We start from the raw sequence: 25,287 nt of genomic DNA, 5'->3' as shown, positions 1-25,287 counted from the left end.
TAGATTCTTCGAATATTGTAATTTTAAAGCTAATAAATAATTTTTCATCTTTTTAGGCCATCTATTTTTATACGGAAACTAAGACTGTTACTCAGCTGTGGAATGAAACAGACGCCACGCACAGTGTCGCCAGTGTTTCGATGCCTACTTTGAACTGATAATAATATTCGAGTCTTCGAGTGTAATTTGCAAGTAAGCTTATTTAAGCTGTATTATTATTATTATGATTATTATTGTTTAAACGTTACCAAGTCTGTCACTTCTAGCTGTGATAATGCTACACATCGCAGACGAATTATGGCATACCATTATCATTTACCTCTATTTCTATCATTTATTTTTTATATCCGAATCGTACGTATACTTGATACTTACGAGTAATAATATTTCATATTTGGTGAAAATAAACGATCGATTTTAATTAACAAATTTATTGCTACAATATTCAACAAAATAAAAAGTATAAAATGACAAAATACGTAAATAAACGTAGGTAGCATTTATAATAAAAATTAATTTTCTATTGAACGCGGATCTTTGGTTGTTAATTGTTCATGTCAGGCAAATCGCGAACGTTTTGCTACGAGATGATTCGTATTAAAATCACAGAAACCCGCGTATAGGTAATATGTAATGTATTTTCGTGCTATTTTATTCCACGATGGAAAGGAATGATCTTTTTTTTTTTTTGGTATTTTTTTCTTTTTTAAATATACTTACGCAGTTAATGGTTTTTTTCTTTCAAATATAAACAAATAACAACGATCAATAAATAAATAAATAACTGATAATAATATAGTAAGAAAATTAAAATATTATGAAGAAATAAGATTACGAGAAAAAAAAATTTATGAAAATTAAAACGAAACGTAGTAAAGGTGTATAAAAACATGGGGAACGATACGAACTAACGTTTTTAATAATGTTGTAATACGAGGCGTATTATTATTTGTGGTAATGTTGTCTAAAATAGGTATGTATTAGGTAAAATATTATTAGGTATTCTATTGCGATGGTTTATTATTGTTATGGAATGGTTTAATACTATGTTGAGGAGTTTCGTGACATTCGCACGAGCATTCGTCGGGATTAACGAAAACGATACGTTGTTGAGCGTATCGGTTGTCGCTCGAATCCGTAGCGCCGATGGTGTCGGCGACGGCGGTGTACGAAGACGAGGACGGTAACGTAGTAATACGTTTCGGTGATTGTCTCATTTCGTGACTAGATTCGTCGAACGATACCCACGACATGGATCTTCGCGGACGCGGAGATAAAGCCGGCGGCGTATTAGATTCGCTCTGGTCGGGCGCTATCTTTTTCGTAGGACTCTGCTGCTGATGGTCATGTTGGATCAAGTTTTGCCAAGTCTTTTTTTTTATTAGGGGACTCTTCTTTTTCGGCGCGTCTGTTGCAGCATCTGTCCTGGAAAAGTTAGCAACCGATTAGATTACTCGTATTCGCGAATACGATACGATACTCGAGCGATGACCGGTGACCGGTGATCGGTGATGATTGGCGTTACCGTGGCAGCGTGATGTGTAGTTTTTCGGTGGTACTGGTTTCGTCGGTGCTGGTGACGGTCGCTGGAAGACTGGTGGCAACGTAGTTGTCCAGCAGAGCTGGATTGAGCGGCGTAACCGAGCGTGGCCGGTCGACAGATTGCATTCGAATTTCACCCAAACGTTCTTTAATCGGAACTATGGGCACGGCGACTGATCTGTAAAATAGTACGTAGGTAGACGTTGTGGCCTGAAATTTTTCAGCCCCTCGGTGCAGGTGAAAACTGTCACCTGGAAGAAAAATACGAGTACTTACCTTTCCTGAGGCAGCGTCGTCGGAACGTACGGTAATTCTTCGTCGAACGACTCGGACGTGTTGACCAATGTTTTATGTTCTTCTTCGTTTTCGCCCAACATCAAGGTAACTCTATCCGAATCAGTCGATATATCGCCTTCTTCGCCGTCTACCGCTTCGTGTTTCGACATTTTTTTACGCTTTTCTGCCGGATCGACTCGCGTATCGCTGACGGATTTCACCAGCACGTTCGAATCGCTGTGATCGGTCAACGGTGATTCTTTCTCTTCAACTTGCGCCGCCGTCGTCGCCGTCGCCACCGCCACCGGTTCTAATTTATTTTTCTTCACTTGTCTGCGATACAATAGATATGAGTACGCGCGTTGATGTTAATGTATATTTGCAATTGAAGCGTGTACTATATATTGAGAGATATGCGATTTAAAAATATTTTATCTGTGTTTTTTTTTTTTCGGAGTCGAGTCGAATCGAGTTTTTGCGCAAAAAGATCTACGTTCATTCGAAGAAGCGACGCGTGCGAATAATATGCAAAAAAGAAGCGTTTTATAGGTACGTTACGGTGATAAAATTACTTTTCAATATCCGGCTGCCGACTCTCTTCGTTATGAACGGTAACTTCGCATTCGAGCTTGTAAATTTCAGTCCTCTTTTCGACTTCGGGCGACGACGAAATGCTGGTTTTCTCGACGATTCTAATCTCTCTGACGATTTCTTTTTTGCAGCAAGTATACTCTTCGACTCTGACTTTCTGCGGTTCGTTAGGTCTACTCGTATACGCGGCCGGTGCCGAGGTCGGGGCCGGCTTCGTCGTCGTCGTCGTCGATCCTTCGATATTATTCGCGTAACTCACGCTTTTGATTTTTGGCGAACTTGAGGCCGACGGAATGGATTTCGTTACGATTTTATCTGCGCACAAAAATCGCATACAGGCGTCATGTAGCTACAGTAATTACCACTTGAAACGTTATTTATTTACGAAATTACTTTATAAACTTGATGAAAAGAAGAAGAAAAAAACAAATAAGATTATAATACGTATTATGTCGCGATATTTCGTATACCAAAAACCTACGTCAAATCATCGCGATATCGTCTACGAATAGAAGTTGCTGCGACGAAGCGACGCGTACCTAATTTCATACAGATGTAAGACTGAAGCTGCTACGTGTTGTTGTTGTTGTTGGTTTTTTTTGACCAATCTATCCTACGCGTGTATCGAAAATTACTATTTTGCTCGATGTAACTATTAAAAATTTGAAGCAAGGTCAAGGACGTCGTCGCGTCGTAGTTTGTAGTAAGTGAAATTGCACTAGCACCAGCACCCATACGGATATTAGGTACCTACCTACCAACTCCGAAAAGTACATTTACGTAGATGTACTGTAACCGTTACAATTACGCACAATCATCGTAATTTCGATATTACACGTACGTGTTGTTTACCTACGTTGAATAAGCTCATTTCTGAAAGATCGTACCTACTTATAAAATAAAACAGTCCGAGTGACCCAGAGTAAATACTTGGATAATTACCGTCTTCGGAAGCAGTTATGCGCGTACCTAATCGAACGCAAAGATAGTTTTGACGAAATGAAAATAACCCTTCGCGACGTGTAAATATTATCGTAATTCGAACGTAAATGCTCGGTTATTAAACAGACACGTAGGTGTTCGAGAAGCGAAAAAATGACAAGATTTATCTTCGTACTCGTAGTGGACACGAAATACATTTTACAGTCGCCAGATGCTCTTGGTTTTTTTTTATCTCGGAATCATTTTCAGCGAACGGAACCACCCAGAGTGATAAAAATTTCGATAAATGACGCGTTTAACTGCCGCTTTTATCTCATTTTCCATAAACTACCGGATTCCCATCTCACCACACTCGCTCGCTAATCTCGCTAGTTTCCAAAATATTACAGTAGGTACGTGTAATTTTGAATAGTAAAGGCGATTCTATGTCGTTATATCAACGTGATTGAGATTTTGCAAAATGTTACGTTACAATTTACGTATATTATTTTCTTCTTAATTTTGTGTCATCGCTGGAAGCACTTCCTCCCCCCCCCCCCCAATGGACATAAGGGCTGAAATTTGAGAGAATGTTTTAGATGTGCTTTTTAACGTATTTGAACGGGACCACGGTTTTTGGAAAGAGCATAGTCTAAAACCTCCAAAATCAAATTTTCAGCTGCCCAAATTCATTTTTAGATTTTTGGCGAATTTTTGAAAATTCAAAATTGACTGTTTTTGGCGATTCAAGCTTTTTTAAAAAAAAGTACGTACTTGATCAATAAAAATGGTCATAATATGTCCGAAAACTAATATCCAATACCCAAATCCAAATTTCACCATTTCCAGCCATTCTGGAGCCTCCAGCTCGATTTTTCAATTTCTCCAGAATTTTGAATTTGCTCCAGAATGCGTGAATATGAAGTTGGGTAGCTAAAAATCGTGTTGTGTGTTATACTCGACCTGTTTATCGAGTTTATCCACTTTTGAGCCGATTTTGAGACTGACACCTCAAAAGTGGCTTTTTGACCAGCTTTTTTCAAAATTAAAAAATCCAAAAAATCAAAAGTTTCCCGTTTGTGTGGAAATTTTCGAAATTCACGCGAATCGCTGTATTTTGTCCAAAACTAACCCCCCAAATCCAAATTTCACCATTTCCAGCCATTCTAGAGCCTCCAGCACGATTTTTCAATTTCTCCAGAATTTTGAATTTGCTCCAGAAGGCGTGAATATGCAGTTGGGCAGCTAAAAATCGAGTTGTGTGTTATACTCGACCTGTATAACGAGTTTATTTACATTTGAGCCGATTTTGAGAGTGACACCTCAAGAGTGGTTTTTTGATCAGCTTTTTTCAAAATTAAAAAATCCAAAAAATCAAAAGATAACCGTTTGTGAGGAAATTTTTGAAATTTGCGCGAATCGCTATATTTTTTCAAGAACTAACCCCCGGAGCGCAAATTCTACCATTTCCAGCCGTTTTGGAGCGAGCGTGACACCTCAAAAAACAACTCTCGAGGTGTCACTCTCAAAACCGGTTCACATGTGGATAAACTCGTTAAACAGGTCGAGTGTATTACACAACACGATTTTTAGCTGCCCAACTTCATAGTCACGCCTTCTGGAGCAAATTCAAAATTCTGGAGAAATTGAAAAATCGCGCTGGAGGCTCCAGAATGGCTGGAATTGGTGAAATTTGGATTTGGTTAATTGGGACATATTTTGACCATTTTTATTGATCAAGTACGTACTTTTTTTAAAAAAGCATAAATTGCCAAAAACAGTCAATTTTAAATTTTCAAAAATTCGCCAAAAATCGAAAAATGAACTTGGGCAGCTGGAAATTTGGTTTTGGGAGTTTTAGACTATGCCCTTTCCAATAATCGCAGTCCCGTTTAAATCGGAGTGTGACACCTCAAGAGGTTCCCTTGTTAGACAGACTTTCGACCTGTGAACATTTCGTAATCGTAACCAAAACCCAAAACCCAGGATCCTTGTTGGGATTTGGAAACTTTTTCGTTGTGCCTATAACTAGAGGCTTGCCGAACGGGGACTCAAAATTTGAAAAAATCTGGCGAAAAAAATTGGAGAAATTGCACTTGGTCATGCCTCTCTGCTCGTCTCTTTTCATTCCACTAAACTACAATAGTATCTACGTCTACGTTTACAACTTTTCGGTTGCAATTCTAAATAATTATAATGCTTAGTAGCTTAGTTCGTTAAAATTATAACGCTAAGAAATAGTACTCCGAGTACGCTTAATGATTATCTGATCTTGTCTTCGTTAATATTGAGATAGGTACCTACAAAAGTGATCTTGCGAGCTTTTTCCATTCGTGTCCAAGTTTCCCCTTCATTCTCTATCTCTCTCTCTCTCTTCAACTTGATTTTTTTTTTAAATAATGAAATAAGTGGTAAATAATATTTATGATAACTAGATATATTTCAATGCAGTACAACATGACAGAAAAATATAAAATATTTTGATAAAATACGAATATTTTGACAGTCCATAAAGTCGTATTGATTTGTTGTTTTTTTGGTTTTGTTGGTTCGTAGTAAATCGTAACAATGTTCGCGAGTTAAGTAATTATTATTGAATAATATGGTAACTTAGATTCTCAATTTCAGTTTTATCACAAAAATTATGCGTAATTACAAGCAGGTACCCGCGTATGAAATAAGCTTCGAGCTTATACAAAAATTAATTAACGCCAGTTTACTAAATTTTCAGTATGTATCGTAGGAGATAAATACAAAATGATGAAATTTTACTAAAAAAAACTTGGCCGGATTTCTTTTTTTTTGTTTTCAAAAAACAAAAGGCTGTTGGCTATTAATACGTACGAGTAATAATACTTAGGTACCTACTTTTCTACTTTGATAATCATAATGGTATTTCAAAGAATTTATTTTATTGCCTTAATTCGTTTGACACCTGGCTAATTATCAAATTTATATTTCAGATGAGGTATGAAATATTTATTGTAAGGGAATGAACGGTTGATAGGATAGTAATGGTAAATATGTATATGTACTTATTTTAGTCTTATATCGTACGTCTACCTACACGTTTGATTTAGAGTGATACAAATTCAAAGCCACGGACTGATAGTTCTACCCTGCGCAATAAAGTGGTTAAAACGCTGACCACTTGTTAAGTTTTTTTTTTGATCAATACAATCAAATAAATACCTAGTTTGTTCTATATTAAAAAAAAAAATTATTCTGATACTGCAGCACAGTAGTATGCATTATCAATTCAGAAGGACAAAACTAAAAATTTGGCTCAATTCGGTTCGTAAGCATTATTGTCTATTTTTGAAGTTTAAATATTTTGTATTCTCCACTGTGCATTCGTGTGTCTACTGTGACCTACCTACCTACAAAAAGGGATCCAATTTGTCAAATAATGCGGCGTTTATCTAAATAATAGAATGTCAATTTTGATCACCTAACTATGCACAAGTCTGTAGAGCAAATTAAAGTATAATTCTAATGATTTGTATCCTTATACGGTAATATCAGAATCAGTACAGTATACGAGTATTTTAAACGAAGGAATAAACGAACAGAACGAGAAAAAGGACCTTATAAAATGGTATGAGTAGTTGAGTAGTTGAGTACATTCGTAGGTACGTTGGATAGCCGGCATGTACATATTATTTAGCTATGTAGCTATAAAATTACAAAATAATGTTACCCGTTATATTAGTCTTGTTTTCGGCACTCTGCGGCTTCTCCTGTTTCAATTCTCTTTTTGGCCGTTCGCCATAACCTTTAGAATTCGAAGGAGCTGATTCGTCGTCCGAATGTAAAGGTATTATTATCGAGTCGGGTTCTTTACTTTTGGCCTGGAAAAAAAAGTCACCAGGTGAATGACAAAGTTACAAAAATGAAAACGAACAGCCGAAAAATTACTGTAAAATTATATTTTTGATTATTATTTAATCAAAAGAATATCGGAAGATGAGGTACAGAGCCAACATTGTCCCACCAGACTGTGAAAAAACGGTCGAGTACTACGCGAACCTATGGAGTGATCCAGACAATGAAATTGAAGCGGCAAACCATGAGGAGAACAAGTATGAGCCATTCTCTTGGGAAGAGCTAGATGGAGCCTTGAAAAGCTCCAGGCAGCGATAAGTTACCAACCGACTTATTCAAGAACACCACAATAACTGTTAAGAAGAGACTGCTAGCTTTCTACAATAAAATACTATTAGGAGCGACCATACCCAAACACTTCCTCACTGCAATTGTAATACCCATTTTCAAAAAAGGAGACTGAAATGACGCAGGAAACTACTGTGGAATTAGCCTACTAAATGCTGCTTACAAAATACTTGCAAAGATGCTAGTGAGAAGAATTGAGAGTAGTGGTGGGATATTATCGATATTTATCGATATATATCGATATTTGCCGCCGTCGATATATATCGATATTTGGAATCTGATAATCGATTATCGGAAAATTTTTAAAAATTATGCAAAAATCCCGCAAATAAATTGTGCGAGGTGTTTTTTTGCTCTTTTTGAGCATTTTCACTTTTCAGAGTCTTTTAGAGTAAAATAGTGATTATCACAGGTATTAATGGTAGCCATGGGCCATATCTGTAGAATGATGAAATGTTGACATTACGTCATCAATGTCATCATTATTTTAAAAATCACCAAATAGGTAGCTAGATACTGAAAAAGCAAAAAATAAGGAGTAGAAACAGCTTAGAGATGATTCAGTTTCTCTTTTCATCAAAAATCAGCTGTTTTAATGGTATTTTTATGAACGTCAAAAACATCCTATATATATATTGATATTATCGATATGAGACCTCCGATATTTTGACGATATCGATATCCCGAAATATCGATAATATCCCATCACTAATTGAGAGCCATGGGGAGCCAATAATATTGGAATGCCAGAATGAATTTCAAAAGGGAAGATCATGCATAGATGGGGTACGAGGTGCGCCAATTTAAAAACGATACTCTTGCCATTACGCGAGTTGTAGTTACACTGGAACAACGGACGAGGTCTCGTTCGAAAGAGGAGTGGATTTTCTATTACTGTACAAAATTTCAAGTCGATTGGATGATTTTTGCGTGTTTTACAGCCTCTCAAAGTTGGCAATTTTTCTACCCTCGTCGTGAAAATGAATGTTGCAAATTTTTTCTTGAAGGAATATTTACCTTCTCAAGACATCTCAGTGCCTCCTCAGCATTTCTACTCCCCAGATTCAATTCCTAGTAACCTTTACTTCATTCTCAGAAGGTTTTTACCTGAAAATTAAATTTCATTTCATTATTGGGCCTGACTGAAGAGCCTCCACTCAAATTTTGAGAAAGCTGCCTCTGAATAAGGCCATACAGATTTTTGAAGGGCATTTTGGAGAATAACTGTGGGGCATTCTGTTAAAGGATGACTATGCTGAAGATATATGAGGTCAACCTTGTCCAAAAATTATTTTACACTCACCTCAGAGGGCGTTTCCTCACAACCATTAGGAAACGATTTCCCCATGACCTACTCTTTGTGAGGTTTTGATTGAGTGAGCTTCCTCCAACAGTTCCTTATCTCTTTCAAACATCATTTTTGACTTTTTTGGACTTCCGCCACTCCTCTGATTCACAATCGCCTCTCCCTGAATCAAAGACCCTCCTCAAGACTTCCTCAAAGTTTCACGACCGACTCTAAGGAGGATGTTCACTTCAAGCAGCTGTAAAACACGCAAAAATCATCCAATCGACTTGAAATTTTGTACAGTAATAGAAAATCCACTCCTCTTTCAAACGAGACCTCGTCCGTTGTTCCAGTGTAACTACAACTCGCGTAATGGCAAGAGTATCGTTTTTTAATTGGCGCACCTCGTATATGCAATAAAGCTGCTGATGGAGAAGAGACAAGAATATAACCTAGAGACCCACATGTGCTTTGTTGGTCTGGAGAAGGCGTACAATTGAGTATGAAGGAAGAAGTTGTTTGAAATCCTAAGGAAAATCAAAGTGAATGAACAACTAGTACACCTAATTGAAGAATACTCAGATAATGTAATAAAAGTAAGATCTAGAAACATGTCCGAAGCAAAGAAGATAGGAAGAGGAGTTCAGACAGGGATGCCCAATGTCATGTAGTCTTATTTGATGACATGATTAAAGAATGGCTGAAAACCAAGCCAAAAGGGCTAGACATCAACGACACCCATGTCAATACCCTGTTGTTTGCTGATGATCAGGTGGTCTTTGATGACAATGAAGATGACTTGCAGAGAGCGATGTACAACCTTCAGAAAGTAGCTGACAAGTATGGAATGAGAATCTCATCGTCAAAAACGAAGGTGATGGCCTTCGAGGGGAAAGAGCCAATACCCAATAAATCGTTGTAAGTGGACTGCCAGTGGAACAAGTTAAAAGCTTTGAGTATTTCGGATGTGAGCTATCATATGAAGGAGAAGTTGATGCACAACTTAAGATCAGTAAATTCCTGAGAGTAAGCGGAGCAATAAACCGAGCCATACCTCCAAGAAAAGTCAGAGCCGAAACTCGAATAAGAATCTACAATACGCTGGCAAGACCAATGCTACTGTATGGAAGTGAGACATGGACAATGAGAAAGGATATAAAAAGCAGAGTAACCGCAGCGGAAATGAGATTCATGCGAGCCATAGCAGGATATACTATACGAGATAGGAAAAGAAACGAAGACATCCTGAAGGAGCTAGGAGTAGAGCCAATCATTAGACGAGTGAAAGATTACAGAAAGAAATGGCGAAAACACGTTGACATAATGCCTGATGAACGGTCCCCTTGAAAAGTCAAAGAATACACTCCAACTGGCAGGAGGAGCAGAGGAAGACTGAAGAAAAAATTTGATGATACATCGGCGAGCAACTCTTCTACAGTTTCCCAGATGAGCTAAACAGCTCACCGGGCCAAAGTTCAATGATGATGATGACTAATCAACCGAATTCTTCAAATTTCAGACGTGCTTTTTGTCCTATTATATATTAATATGTATTTACGCTGCTATACTTCAATGCAGATCTGCCTACCTGTTGTTTGAATGTGAATTCTACGTTGGTGATTTTAGAATCGGGGATTTCGTTACGATTCGATTCGACCGTTCTGTGTGTTTTTTTATTTCGAGCGCTGTTACTTCGTTTGAAGAATGAAGAAAATAACGATTTTATCGATCCTGATCGCGATTTAGATTTCTCAATATCTGCGAAGAAAGAATTCAACATTATTTATGTAACCGTGTAGATTTGAAGATGAATTTCAGCTACCTACATTATACAATATACATATAATTATGTACATGTAACAGCATAGTTACTCGTATACTCACTTCTAATTTCTTTGGCCGATTCGGAGCATCGTCGATACAAACGAGTATGATTAGAAGCGGACGCATTCGGCGATGGTGTTCTGGATTCGTCTCTGTTGATTAATTGCGTCATACTTTTTGCAGATCTGGTCGGATGGTCGCGGTAATTCAGCTCTAAATTAGACGGTTTATGTCTGCCTAGATTCGGACTTATTAACGGCGACAAATGCGAGAGATTACGATCGTCGGAGAGTGATTTGATATCGTTTTTATTGACCGATAGATAATTTTGATTCGAATACGATTGCTGGCGAGTATTGGGCAAATCCGAGTCCGATCCGCGTAATGGAATATACTGCGTCGTGCCGTCGTTGGTCATCAAATACTTGGGCAGATCGGATATAGGTTTTTCTACGGTTGTTGTTGATGCTGCTGGTGGTGCTGACGACAAACTTGGGGCAGTTGTTGTCGTCGTTACAGCAGACACATCCGCACTGGGACTGGTCGTATCTGGAGCTTGATATACTTGAATAGGAACGACGATTTGTTTAGCCGACGATGCTGCGGGTTTTGTCGGAGTGGACGAGGTGGTAGCCGGTATATTGGAAACGCTTCTTCGGTGTTTCGGCGGCGTCGCCGATTTCGTTCTCAGGCTCGCGGAACCGGAGCCGGAGCCAGCGCCGTAATCGTCGTCGTCGTCTTTCAACCTGATGAATTTCTGAAACTCTTCGTTGATACTGCCGCGCGGATTGTAATCGGCTTTCGATTCGGATACGGTGGATCTTCGTTCGCGTCTGGCTTTTGCCGCCGTATCGTACCTGGATATAAAATTAACCAACGTCGTGTTGGTAAAGGGCTTCAGACGTTTCGGACTGTTCGGATTCGGTTCGCAAGTTTTCTCGACTTCGCTGCCGTCGCCGTGTAATGGAATGAATATCTGCGTACGACTATCTACTACGGCCGGATTGGTCGGATTCGTCGGCTTGGACTTGGCGTTGACGCTTTTGCTGGCGATCGGCTCTTCTTCTTCGTCGCTGTGAAGAGACACGAATTTCTGCGTTTTGGGATTCTCGACCGACGGTTTCCTGCGTCGATTTGACGAACTATCTCTGGACTGCGACTGCGACTGCGAAGAAGCCGACGCTTTCGAATCGGCGACAGCTTTTCTGACCGGTTCTCTCGGTGTTCTTTTAGTCTTCGTTGTCGTCGTTGTAGCTTTTTCCGATTTAACTTCTTTTGCGGCGGTGGCGACGGCAGCGGCGGCGGCAGCGTTTTCAGCCATTTCAGTCTTTTGAGATAATTTATCCGCTATACTTTTGACAGTTTCGTCGACGTCTATGCTGACACTGTGCATCGGTTTTGGGCCGCAGAAAGATGTCTCGAGCGACATGCGATGTGGCGAAGAACCGCGCGATGCTCTAGATAAATTTGACGTAGCGGACAGATGAGATCGGGCTGAATAATTCGATATTCCTGAGCCGCCGGAAGCCACAGAACCCACCGAAGATACTCTGCTAGTTCTACCGCTAATCGAAAGTAACGCTATGTCGCTGCATCCGGAATCTTTTCGTTGGTTTTCGTTTTGTAAATCTGTGAACTGTCGAGAAACTCGTTAAAATTATCGCTACACCTTGGTTACCTATTACTACTTAAGTACTTATGGTTAACGAAGATGAGTGTGTGTTTGAATTTTGAAATGATGGAAATCGTAAGAATTACGTATATAAGTACATACTAGTCCGGCATATGACAATAGGAGTAATTGCACCGCCCCCCCCCCCCGCTGATCCTCCGGGACAACTTTTTTCTTAAAGGGGACATCCTAAGGAACATTTTAAACCAAACTTGCCTAAAAAAAGTTGGCCTTACTTACAAAATGGCGGCCATTTTGATTGACGGGTCAGCCGAAATCGCAGATTTTGCGTTTCAACATAGGACTTGCACGAAATTTTTCAAACCTTTCAAAGGTAGATCGAAAGATCATATAAAAATTTATCACCTGTCAAAATTTCAAGTGCTAAAGTGCGTTTTTCGATTCTTGGTGAATTTTTGAAAATCCAATTTAGGCCAAAAATGAGGGAAAAAATCAAAATTTTACCAAATTGACCAAGAAAGCTGAAATTTGGGATACACCCTATTTTCGACATGCGAAATCGATTGGAAACTGTTTCAAACCATTTTGAGCAGTTCTGGAGCCTCCGGCAGATTTTTGAAATTCGAAATTCCCACAAAATTCCATCAAATTGGAGTTGTAAAACTGAAATTTATTCTAAAAACTAATTTCAATACGCTACGAAGTACTGCAGGTGAATTTCAAGTCGTTTCGGATCCTCCAGCGACTTTTTGAAAATTCCTGAAGCCTCCAGCAGATTTTTGAAACTTGAAATTTCCCCAACATTAATTTATCAAATCTTCGCAGACTATATGGTGGTTTCAAATGGTTTTGAAGCTTCCAGCAACTTTTAAGAAATTTCAATTTTCCAAAAAAACGTCATACAACCTTTCAAAAAGTTGCTGGAGGCTCCAAAACGACTTGAAATTCACTAGCAGTCAACTTCGTAGCGTATTGAAATTAGTTTGCAGAATGAATTTCGACTCTCCATCTTAGTTTGATGAAATTTTGGGGAAATTTCAAGTTTCAAAAATCTACTGGAGGCTCCAGTAATTTTCAAAAAAGTCGCTGGAGGCTCTATCCACTAGAAGTCGTTTTCAGAGGGTGTTAAAATTGGAGTGTAGAGTAAATTTCAGCTTTCCATCTCCATTTGATAAAATTTTTAGGAAATTTAAGTTTCAAAAATCTACTGGAGGCTCCAGTAATTTTCAAAAAATTGCTGGATGCTCCAGAACGACTTGAAATCCCCCTGCAGTTGACTTCGTAGCGTATTGAAATTAGTTTGCAGAATAAATTTCAACTTTAAAGCTCCATTTTGGTGAAATTTTGTGGGAATTTCGAGTTTCAAAAATCTGCTGGAGGCTCCAGAACTGCTCAAAACAGTTTGAAACAGTTTCCAATCGATTTGGCATGTCGAAAATAGGGCATATCCCAAATTTCAGCTTTCTTGGTCAATTTGGTAAAATTTTGATTTTTCCCCTCATTTTTGGCCTAAATTTGATTTTCAAAAATTCACACAAAAATCGAAAAACGCACTTCAGCACTTGAAATTTTGACAGGTGATAAATTTTTGCATGGTCTTTCGATCTATAGGTACCTTTTTGTAAAGTTTGAAAAAGTTCGTGCAAGTCCTATGTTAAAACGCAAAATCTGCGATTTCGGCTGACCTGTCAATCAAAATGAAGTAAGGCGAGCTTTTTTTTTTGGCAAGTTTGCTTTAAAATGTTCCTTAGGGTGTCCCCTTTAAGAAAAAGTTGTCATGCCGGACTATACAGGGTGCCCAGAAATATCGAGTACCTACTCCAAAGAAAGTTGTTCATTAAAAATATACTAATATAGGTTGGCAACGTGAAATAGATGCATATGATTGGTGCTATCATTATTATCATTCACTGTGACCAACCGAAGTATTTTAGTAGAAAACTTTTTTAGGGGTACTCGATATTTCTGGGCACCCTGTACTATAGGTACCTACTTCATAAAATAATCCGTCTTGAATAAAAATTCCTCTCTCCAAACTTAACAGAGAACGGAAATTTCAAATTTAATGGAAAGTATTGAAAGTAATTCGAATTTTTAGCATTCATTCATGTAAGTAAGTAAAGTAGGTACTTATTGGGTTGATAATAAAATTGAAAAAAGTAACGGAAGGAAGGAACTGAAATGAATCAGGTGATGATATGTTGATTTAATTGTTGATGAAATGAAGATCGAATTAAAAATTGAAAAGCAAAAGTCAAAACTCAAAAGTGCGAATCTTTGATCACTGATCAATATCATCAAATTGGTTATTATTGCCGATTGCGCATGCGTTAGCCCTCCAGATGATTGGTTTCATTGTCATGTGCGTCATTTGTCTCCAAATTCTAACGTTGTTGTTTTTGTTTTGTCGTTTGCAATGCGCAGGCTCGTTTCGTTTTTGATGTCAAAGTTGACGAATCGAATGGCGATGTGTTTGATTCAGGATTGAAGCATGTCTTCAAAGTGCAACGATTATAAAGAAACGATAAACGATTTTGATGAATCAATCCGTATTATTTCGCGTCATTTTAGTTGTTTGACATTTGGAATTCGTCGTTCGTGTTACCGTGTTGGAAAAACTAGAAGCGTAGAAGCTCCTTTATAATGGTATCGGCTATCGCGTTTGCTAAATTTCCGATCTATAGATAAAGCGAAACCGAAACCGAGTGTGAATCATCGTAAAGAAGAATGCGAATCTTCGAATTCTAGAATACAATAGGACAACCTGATAACCGAATGAGCGGTCACAGATTGTGAGCAGTGATTGGAATGCAACGTTCGATAGTCGATGGGCTATTCTATTTCTATTTTATTTAGTTGACGCATTAGCTAGCGTTGTCTGTTAACCTAATCGAGTTAAAATAATTACTTATGTAATTACTTCGGTTCGTGAATTTGTTCGTTTTTATTTTAATTGAAACACACCATGAAAAAGACGCATTGTAGCTGTCAAATCATCAGTATCTACGTACATCTACCGTATGGCTGAACAATGACCCGAAGAAAGAAAACCTATCCCTGACTCGTGATTTGTATGGTAAGTGTTTGTTTTCTTGCATTTAGGTAGTGCTTGTACATTTCTTACCAGTCACCATACCCAGGTTTATTTTAGTCATCGCGAGAGCGATTTGATTTACGATCGAATTATGAGATTTTTTCGTTGTACTTATACATAGCGTATCATCATGGGTGTTGGATGTTGGAATATAAGTTACATAAGTAGGTAGTTAAGTACTTACATACATAAGTATGTGGGTATGGGTACTTACGGTTTGCGATTGTTTCTTCTTTTTGTACTTTTCGGCTTCTGCAGGATCTTGAAAAGAAAGCTCCTCGGTACTGCTGTGTAGATCGGAGGCATTTTCCTCTCCGAATGCTACTTCTAATTTGGATCCTTTGCCGTCGGCTCCTGTGTCATTAGAAAATCAACGTTCGTTGTTTAATCAAGTATTTGCAATAATTGTCGTCTAACTACAAGTTTAGTTTATACTTGGAAGGAATCACTGGCGACGCCATCGCCAGCCCGTGTGCCCAGTGTGCACGGGCACACCTGTTCATTTTCCAAAAAGAAAAAAAGGTACTTTTACTTGACTTTTACAAATTATTTAGGGACAAAATTCCTTACCAAAAACTAATTTTTGTTAAACCAAAAGTTATTTTTGAATAATTTTAAGTTCGTTTCTTGATGCATCAACATCATTTTTCTTACTTCAATTTTTAAAACATTGTTGGGTCAGAATGGGAATTTTGGAAGGAAGGGGGGAATTTACAACTTGGTTTTATAATTTTGAAAATTGGCACACCTGTTCAAATTGTCTGGCGTCGCCATTGGAAGGAATTATGGTACATAGTTTAGTTAGGTTAAAGTTATGATTGCCCTAGTTGGGAATGTTGGGATTTCGAAGGAGTAGGTATTTACCTAAAAGTAATTCGCGTTCTGGACTGCTGTCTTCTTGATGCGAAGAGCTGCTAGCTCGACTGATATCGATTCTCGGTGCGACATTTATTACGTTGAGGTTAACTTTGGAGGATTCTTTCATTTCTTCTTCGATTTGAGGTAACTTGGCTTTTTGTTTTTCTTCGTCTAATGGACTCTCGCGCTCATCACTTAGATCCTCTGAAGATGCGAATGGTGCCAAATCTCGTACGTGAATCCGTTTCGCCATTGCATAACTACATCTGCGTGCATACAGACAAATGCTGTAGTAATTACAGGTCGTTTTATAACTGCTGTACATTACCGACACAGTGATATCGATTTCATGTACGATTTTTAAGTACCTATCTACTTAAGTATAATCAAAGAACATGGATAAACTTATAGATACTTTCTATTGTGCAAGGAGGATGGTACTCGCACTCGCAGCTCGCTGCTCGTACGAGTAAATGACTAAATGAAATGAAAACATAGCGTTTGTTTATAGAAATTACCTACCCTTATACCTCTATAAGGGTAGAGATTAGATACTTTGTTACGAGTTATTATGTACGAGGAAATGCTTGGCGCAGGTACGTCTACATAGACGTACTAAGTAACTTGCGTATGACTGACAGCAGTATAAGAATTTCTATCGCATCGTTATTCGTTATAGGTTAGTAATATAATCGCCATGCTACGGTATATAATACCTTACACTATATTATTAGCTACCTATTAGAATAAGACGTACAGGGTGCCCAGAAATATCGAGTACCCCCGAAGAAAGTTTTTCATTAAAAATATAGGTTTGGCAACGTGAAATAGATGCATATGATTGGTGGAATGTTATCTCTCCAGTCCAACAACCAATCATGTGCTATCATTATTACTCGTATCATTCACTGTGACCAACCAAAGTATTTTAGTAGAAAATTTTTTTAGGGGTACTCGATATTTCTGGGCACCCTGTATTAACGTTATATGATGTATAGGTAGGTAGCTGAGCTGCCACGGCGTCACTGTTGCTAGTGTTGCTGTATTTTCGATTGAAATGAAATACCTACAGTACCTATCTCTACGATTCTAATTCGCCTACGTCTACGTAACACGTACCCACATATTTCGTGGTATTGGTAGTTGGTACTTCGGTGTAGCTTTTGTTTTGGGGTTTCATATTAGGTTGTATTGATTCTCGCACTCGTTTGAACCCGATTACGTTTTAAATTTAAAATGATCATTTAGAAGCCATATCGCGAGCGAGACTGATTGACACGCTTTCTAAAGTTTTTGGCTCTGTATAGCTTTTGATTAGACTCTCATCGGTCATCACCTTCGGCTGAATTTCAAAAACATTCTTTCCAATAGTAGGTATCATGAATGTCGACATTGCGATAATCAATATCGATGGAGACGCGGAGACCATTTTTATCCAGTTCTAAAAAGACAGACATTCATAGTGGTGGTGTAGTAACCTCTACCTATTTACCTACTTTCTGAGTTGAAAACTCACCAGCATAAAATTGGGTCCTCAAAATCAAGGGGAAGTTGAGCCATGGGTCTCGACGTTGGATCATTTTCAAAAAGAAAATCCTTTTTAACCTTCCTCCTCCCCTCCCCTCCCCTCCCCTCTTCTACCTGAAAGACTTTAAATAGACCAATTTTGTTGTCCAACAAACAAAGCCCAGAACCAAGGAGGCTCAAAAGTCAAAACCTGGGAAAACAAAAAATTTGGAATTTTCTCATTTCTGAAAGACCCGAAAGGTCTTGCGCTACCGCCAAAGTATTTTTGCAATTTTTAGTGCAACTTTTAGTAGATTCTAAAACAAAAAGTCGAAAATTTTCTATCACAGTGTTGCCAACATTTTGATACTTCCACGAAAAACTAATATTTTGAAATTCGAGAATGGTAAAAAACTAAGAATATATTTTCAATTGGTATTGACACGAGTAATTTTTTCGGGCCAGTGAGTAAATAAATTTCGAGGGAAATTTCTTTTCAAGATTTTGCAGAGCAGTGTTGCCAACCTAATTAACCGGACCTATTATTGGCGATGAATTTTGAATTATGACGAATCATTTGAAATTAGTACCTATTCACCATGGCTGTAAAAACCAAGGAGTATCGGTTTTGAGTTTTTGATTTCGATTTCGGATTTTTATCCTTGTTTGATTTTTAGTTAGGTTTTTTTGAGTAGGGAAGGGCGAGGAGGTGTACATATTTTGATGTTATCAAAAAAGAAAGAAAATTCCCTGCTTGAAAATTGGAAAATTGAATAATCACTTGGAAAATGGGCGTTCGAGACTCGAGTGATTGTTTCAATGATATACGAGAGAATCTTTCATATTCAGTGCCGGTTTTAAGGGGGGGATTTGGGTGATAACCCCCCCCCCCTTCCGAGGCCAGTTTTTTGGAAAAAATTTTGATGCTATAAGTGGGAATTTTCCAAGCATTTTTGCGCTCTTGTTTCACTGAGATGGATGCCGATTACAAACCGATGTTCATTTTTTTTTCATCTTTTTTGAGAACAAGAAGCCTTTTTTTCTTCTCAAGCCCACATTATAGGTATATTATTCGTACACGATTTACTTTGAATAATACTTTGCAGGCAAATTTCAGTCACTGAGGTCCCTCCTTTTTAAAAATTAAATAAATAAATGACATATTTATTCAGTGGCGTGGCCAGGGAGTGAAGGGGGCCATTGTCCTCCCTTGCGAACGAAAATTTGAAATAAAACATGCAAAAGTGAACGTTTTTTTTGTTGTTCAGACCCATTTTTTCTAAAAATTTTCATAGTATAATCACCACACATCACGATAGGTTTCCAGAAAATGATGGTTTTGCCTCCTCCTTGAGGAAATTTTGACTATGCCACTGTATTTATTTGATTTCTGCTCTCCGAGAAGCTTAATTTAACCCCCCCCCCCCACCACTTGAATAATGAGACGGAAAAATTGTTTGGTTCTGACCCAATTATCCCCCTCCAACGAAAAATCCTGGAACCGGTACTGTTCATATTGCATTAAAACAATCATTAAAAAACACATTTTTTCGATTTTTATTCAAATTTTCAAATTTTGACTTGGTAAAATTTCTTTTTGTCTTTTGGCTTATCAAAACGTATCAAAACTCCTTATTTTTGCACACCCGGTATATGAAAAGATAGATGATTATGTGGATGTTTCCGTTTCGGACACTTGTTAAGTATTGTTTTTAAAGCACTCATTTTTCATCTTTCTATGATTATTTTGGCACTAGAAATTTTTGTGTACCTCTTTCTAGCTTACAAGGGAATCTGTCGAAGTGTCTGTCCTTCTCCGATTTGAACCATACTGCGATTATTGAAAAGGGCATGATTTGAAACCGCCATAACCAAAATTTTAATTTCTCAAATTGATTTTTTCTCCAAATTTTTGGCGATATTTTAAAAATTAAAATTATTTATTTTCGACGACCCATGTTTTTGTTTTTTTTTCCTCTTCAACAAAATATAATACGTATGTTAATTGAAATTATGAAAATTAGTTTCGAAACTAATATCGCTTCCCCAATCCGGATTTCACCATTTCAAACCATTCTGGAGCCTCCGGCCTGATTTTCGATTTTTCCAGACTTTGAACATTTCTTCAGAATAAGGTATGGAAATGAATTTGAGAAACTAAAAATCGATATGTGACGTATTCTCGGCTCATTTAACGAGTTTATTCGCTTTTGCCCTTTTGGCTCAATTTTTCGGGTGGACACCTCGAGTGTGTTTTTTCGACCAGAAGAGGTAGGTCTTGGAGGCATTTATTATGAAGGAATTTTTTTTTTAATTTTACGCGATTGACTGCATTTTGTCGAAAATTGACCCCCCCCCCCAAATCCGAATTTTATCTTTTCGCGTCAATTTTAAGACTACAACGCTATTTTCGATATCTCATTGAATTTCGATTTTTTTCCTAAATGAATGGAAATTGATTTGGGCTGTTAAAAATCGATTTGTGGTTTGTTCTCGAATCCATTTAACGAGTAATCCACATTTTACTCGATTTTCAGGCAGTCACTTCGAGTGCGCTTTTCAATTCAGTTGTTTCGATAATTTTGAAAAATTGTAGATAGATAGATATTAAGTATACACCAAAGAGTAGGCAAATTTTATGTCTTTCTAACTCAACCTTTTAGATTTAAATCATTAGGAGTGCTCGAGGTTTGTCCAAAATTTTCAAAAAGGAATTGTTATTCTAGTCTATCAAACATTATTAGGTACCTTCGTAGATGAAAAATTTGTAAACACCCCTTCAAGTGCTATAGTTGAGAAAACAATGATCCAAGCTCACTTTTCAATGCAGTCCTCCCCCACCCCTCTCCGCGCAAAAAATTCATTTTAAAAATGTTTGCGCGATGAATTCGTCTGCAATTGGTTTAGCGGGAGAACTTGATTATTGAAATTTGATGCGAATCGATCTACTTGGACTTTGGACGGCAGATATCAATAAATTAATTCAGGATTTTGTGTTCGTTGAAAATGTCCATCGAGTTGTGTTATGAATGAAAAAAAAAAAGCAAATATCTGAACCAAGGAGTTGATGGGTTGAAAAAATCTGGACGTGCAACTACACAATTTGATTTCTACGATTGATATTTTGTAATTTTTATTTTCAACGTCGAACGCCGATAACTTTGCAAACCCATTGTGGTGGGATGATAGAGGCGGTGTTAGTGAGTGCCTCTGCCTATTGAATGTTGATTTCGTCGGGTACGGCTACAGGGTTGATGAATTTTCATTTCAGCTGTGACATTTTGTAATTTGTATGTAGAACGTGATGGCACGAGGGGTTTAACGATAGTTGGTATAAGAAATGTTCTTGTTCGCATTTACTCGTACGTTGCTGACACTGTCCCTTCGTTCATCAACACTAATCACGCGATAACTTTTCCGCCTTACAAGTGAATGAACGGTTGAACGCTAAGCAGTGAGCAGTGAGCAGTGAGCAGTGAGTTGAGGTAACTCGACTGTCGACTAAACCGAATCCACCCTTTTTCCTTCGTGACACACATAGACTATATCTTTCGTACTCGGCGTACAAAGCAAATAAATACGAATTGTAGGAAGCTTTAGCCACCTATAGCAACTATAGTTGATGGGCATATATATACTGGAAAATCATGCGATATAATTTTTCGAAATTGAAGTGACGATGTTACGATGCGATATGAATTGAGAAACAGTGTGCATCATTTTTCATCGGATGCCGATGAAAGTTTAGTGCACGATATACTCGCCGGAAATACTGGCCACCGCGAATATGATAGCTAATTTCGAAGAATTTTTGGGGTGTGATCGGCGGCTGAGTGCTCGATTGAAAACGCCGCTATAGAGATATTATTAGAACCGAGTAGTGACTAGTGAGTACAGTGTTACTCGTATTTGTGCGACGATGAAGAAAACATATACAGATGTTGGGTGTTGCGTATAGCGAGTGCAAGTACGAGTACGTACAATAGAGATGCAAATTTGAAACGATTAAAAATGCGAAATTTAACGAAATGAAGCATCGCGAATTGCGAATTGCGAAATACCAGAATAGTGTAAATGACAAACGGCCGACGGCCGACGGCGGCGTCGTCGCTCGCACCGCGATTCGCCGCCGCAGCGCCGTCAAAAGTACCACTTTCGTATGTGTATTCGCCTATTCGGCTATTCGCGTAGCGTATACATTTAGATAGACGGTAGAAATTTATTTTACCTGAGAATCTATCATGTTGAAATGCCATAATTTGTCGAGCCGACGACGGGATACTCGAACGACATGATGCGAGAATACGAAATAAAAATATACGTACGAGTATACTGTATAAAAAAAAAATAATAAATAAATAAAAAATAAAAAAAACAGGCGAAAAATTAATATCTACTATACATCTCGTAAAAGATTATTACCGTGTAGAAACCAACAACCTTCGTTTTTCCTCATGCTTTTTACTATATGTACTGCTTCGACGAAAGGCCGGTAGAGGCCGATTTGAAAACATATCGATTTTAAAATAGGATCTCGCCGAGTCCGCAACGCCGCGGCGGACTTCGTGTATTTTCGTGTCTCACTCGACGCTCGTACCTCGTACTCGAAACTTTCTAGTAAATAGTATTCAGTTTTTCAGTTGGTAATGTAGTAATGTACTCGTACGTACGTTACGTAGTACAATTTGCGACTGCAAGTGCACCTTACTCCGGCAGTTGCGTACGAGTAATACGTACGTCCTCCTACGTACTACGTATACTCTGCTCAGCGTATGCCATACCATGTTGTCAAACTCTTATATGTAGAGGGATGGACTTTCACGGGTGTCCTGAGAGTCTACTTTCTTGAAGAAAAGCATAACTTTTCAAATGAACTTTCGAAATCGTGTGTAATTTTTACCTCCAACTTAGACCCCTAGTGAATCATCCGCCCTCAAGTTGCCCCCCCCCCTCGACCACAGGTGAAATTGCATTTATGTGCTAGAATTTGCGCACTAGACATATTCGATGAATACTAGGGTGTCCCTTATTTTGCAAAGTAAGAATGTTCCGCATTCCACCCGCCCACCCCTCTCACAGTTGCTACTTCGGGTGAGAAATTAATGGCCCATTTTCCCCCTATCTGTAAACAGGGTATTTAACAGGTAGTGAAAGCACGGAAAAAGTAGAGATTTTTAAAATGGGTAATAGTCGGGGAGCCCACTCAAGGATAAATTGCACCCCCCCCCCCTTCGATCCTCCGGGACAACAGGGCTTGCACGAAATTTTTCAAACTTTACAAAGGTAGATCGAAAGATCATGCAAAAATTTATCACACGTCAAAATTTCAAGTGCTTAAGTGCGTTTTTCGATTTTTGGTCAATTTTTGAAAATCAAATTTAGCCCAAAAACGAGGGGAAAAATCAAAATTTTACCAAATCGACCAAGAAAGCTGAAATTTGGGATATACCCTATTTTCGACATGCCAAATTGATTGGAAACGGTTTCAAACTGTTTTGAGCAGTTCTGGAGCCTCCAGCAGATTTTTGAAACTCGAAATTCCCACAAAATTTCACCAAAATGGAGCTTTAAAGTTGGAATTTATTCTGCAAACTAATTTCAATACGCTACGAAGTACTGCAGGTGAATTTCAAGTCATTTTGGAGTCTCCAGCGACTTTTTGAAAATTCCTGAAGCCTCCAGCAGATTTTTGAAACTTTAAATTTTCAAAAAATTTCATCAAATGGAGATGCAAAGCTGAAAATTACTCTACACTCTAATTTTAACACCCTCTGAAGACAACTTTAGGTGGGTTCAAGTCATTTTAGGGCCTCCAGTGACTTTGAAAATTACCGGAGCCTCCAGCAGATTTTTGAAACTTGAAATTTTCACAAAATTTCCTCAAATGGAGATGGAAAGCTGAAATTTACTCTACACTCCAATTTTAATACCCTCTGAAGACGACTTAAGGCGAGTTCAAGTCATTTTAGAGCCTCCATCGACTTTTTTGAAAATTTACTAGAGCCTCCAGTAGATTTTTGAAACTTGAAATTTCCCCAACATTAATTATTTATCAAATGGAGTTGGCAAGCTGAAATTTACTTCGCAGACTACATAGTGGTTTCAAATTGTTTTGAAGCTTCCAGCTACTTTTAGGAAATTTCAATTTCCCAAAAAAACGCCATACTTATAACCTTTTAAAAAGTCGCTGGAGGCTCCAAAACGACTTGAAATCCACCAGCAGTCAACTTTGTAGCGTATTGAAATTAGTTTACAGAATTAATTTCGACTCTCCATCTCAGTTTGATGTAATTTTCCAAAATCTACTGGAGGCTCCAGTAATTTTCAAAAAAGGCGCTGGAGGCTCTAAAATGACTTGAACTCACCTGAAGTCGTCTTCAGAGGGTGTTATAAATGGAGTGTAGAGTAGAATTTCAGCTTTCCTTCTCCATTTTAAAAAATTTTGTGAAAATTTAAAGTTTCAAAAATCTACTGGAGGCTCCAGTAATTTTCAAAAAATCGCTGGAGGCTCCAAAACGACATAAAATCCACCTGCAGTTGGCTTCGTAGCATATTGAAATTAGTTTGCAGAATGAATATCGACTCTACATCTCAGTTTGATGAAATTTTGGGAAAATTTCAATTTTCAAAAATCTACTGGAGGCTCCAGGAATTTTCAAAAAGTCGCTGGAGGCTCCAAAACGACATAAAATCCACCTGCAGTTGACTTCGTAGCGTATTGAATTTAGTTTTTAGAATATATTTCAGCTTTACAACTCCAATTTGATGGAATTTTGTGGGAATTTCGAGTTTCAAAAATCTGCTGGAGGCTCCAGAACTGCTCAAAACAGTTTGAAACAGTTTCCAATCGATTTGGCATGTCGAAAATGGGGTATATCCCAAATTTCAGCTTTCTTGGTCGATTTGGTCAAATTTTGATTTTTCCCCTCGTTTTTGGGCTAAATTTGATTTTCAAAAATTGACCAAAAATCGAAAAACGCACTTTAGCACTTGAAATTTTGACGTGTGATAAATTTTTGCATGATCTTTCGATCTACCTTTGTAAAGTTTGAAAAATTTCGTGCAAGTCCTATGTGACCTGTCAATCAAAATGGCCGCCATTTTGTAAGTAAGGCCAACTTTTTTTAGGCAAGTTTGGTTTAAAATGTTCCTTAGGATGTCCCCTTTAAGAAAAAAGTTGTCCCGGAGGATCGGCGGAGGGGGGGGGGGGTACAATTACTCCTATTGTCATATGCCGGACTATATATGTAGTTTTTAGAAAAAACATTTTTGTAATTTTTAAAAAACTTCAATTTTTGGAAACATTTTCAAAAATTTCTATGTAAATCATAGGTTATGTTGGGGATGAGGAAATCAAAATTTTGTCTCGCTGAAAGGAGACATTTGAAGATACAGTTTCCACTTGATCTTCATCCATTTATACCGGATTAGTAGGTATAGTTTTGAGCCGTTCATGACCATAATAAAATGAAAGTGTTTTGTTTTATTTTTCTTAAAATTCTGTCGAAAAATAGCCTCATCGAAGTCGTAGCATCCGCGTCTGTATGTAAGCGAGTAAAAAAATATTTGGCTACGGATATT

General features: G+C 38.0%; 2 protein-coding genes across 4 annotated transcripts in view; one reads left to right on the top strand and one right to left on the bottom strand.

The window, feature by feature from the left end:
- The window catches only part of LOC135840662 (probable methylmalonate-semialdehyde/malonate-semialdehyde dehydrogenase [acylating], mitochondrial), a 90,582-nt gene that overhangs the window by 2,669 nt on the left and 62,626 nt on the right, over window positions 1–25,287 (top strand). Inside the window, exon 11 of one of the 2 annotated variants that reach the window (XR_010557766.1) lies at window positions 57–192. Coding sequence is in view for 1 of the 2 variants with exons in the window: in XM_065357291.1 (XP_065213363.1) it covers window positions 57–158 (102 nt within the window). In the remaining variant the exon portion in view is untranslated. Of the gene's footprint in view, window positions 1–56; window positions 430–25,287 lie in introns of those variants that run through there. The other variant, XM_065357291.1, reaches the window with a different exon arrangement.
- Window positions 416–22,217, bottom strand: LOC135840630 (proteoglycan 4). 2 transcript variants are annotated; one of them, XM_065357257.1, is made up of 11 exons: window positions 22,129–22,217; window positions 21,935–22,038; window positions 16,207–16,466; window positions 15,557–15,696; window positions 10,676–12,251; window positions 10,380–10,549; window positions 7,031–7,181; window positions 2,391–2,724; window positions 1,819–2,151; window positions 1,526–1,720; window positions 416–1,425 (listed from the first exon to the last, which is right to left on the bottom strand). In XM_065357257.1, exons 3-11 carry the CDS (start codon window positions 16,451–16,453, stop codon window positions 1,005–1,007), a joined length of 3,567 nt encoding a protein of 1,188 aa, XP_065213329.1. In that variant the 5' UTR covers window positions 16,454–16,466; window positions 21,935–22,038; window positions 22,129–22,217; the 3' UTR covers window positions 416–1,004. The 2 variants fall into 2 exon arrangements, with proteins under 2 accessions (XP_065213329.1, XP_065213336.1); XM_065357264.1 differs by having other exon boundaries at window positions 1,208–1,420.

Source organism: Planococcus citri, chromosome 1, assembly GCF_950023065.1.
Source record: "Planococcus citri chromosome 1, ihPlaCitr1.1, whole genome shotgun sequence".
Taxonomy (NCBI): domain Eukaryota; kingdom Metazoa; phylum Arthropoda; class Insecta; order Hemiptera; family Pseudococcidae; genus Planococcus; species Planococcus citri.
Note: the sequence above shows the minus strand (reverse complement) of the source record. Positions and strands in the feature narration are given on the sequence as shown.

Bases quoted from the DNA above. Each gene is read 5' to 3' on its own strand.
- LOC135840630 (XM_065357257.1), bottom strand. From the start codon at position 16,453: ATGGCGAAACGGATTCACGTACGAGATTTGGCACCATTCGCATCTTCA. The intron at 10,550-10,675 runs GTGAGTATACGA...CTTTCTTCGCAG, and splicing joins ATCGGCCAAAGAAATTAGAA to ATATTGAGAAATCTAAATCG. The intron at 1,721-1,818 runs GTAAGTACTCGT...ACTATTTTACAG, and splicing joins ACGACGCTGCCTCAGGAAAG to ATCAGTCGCCGTGCCCATAG.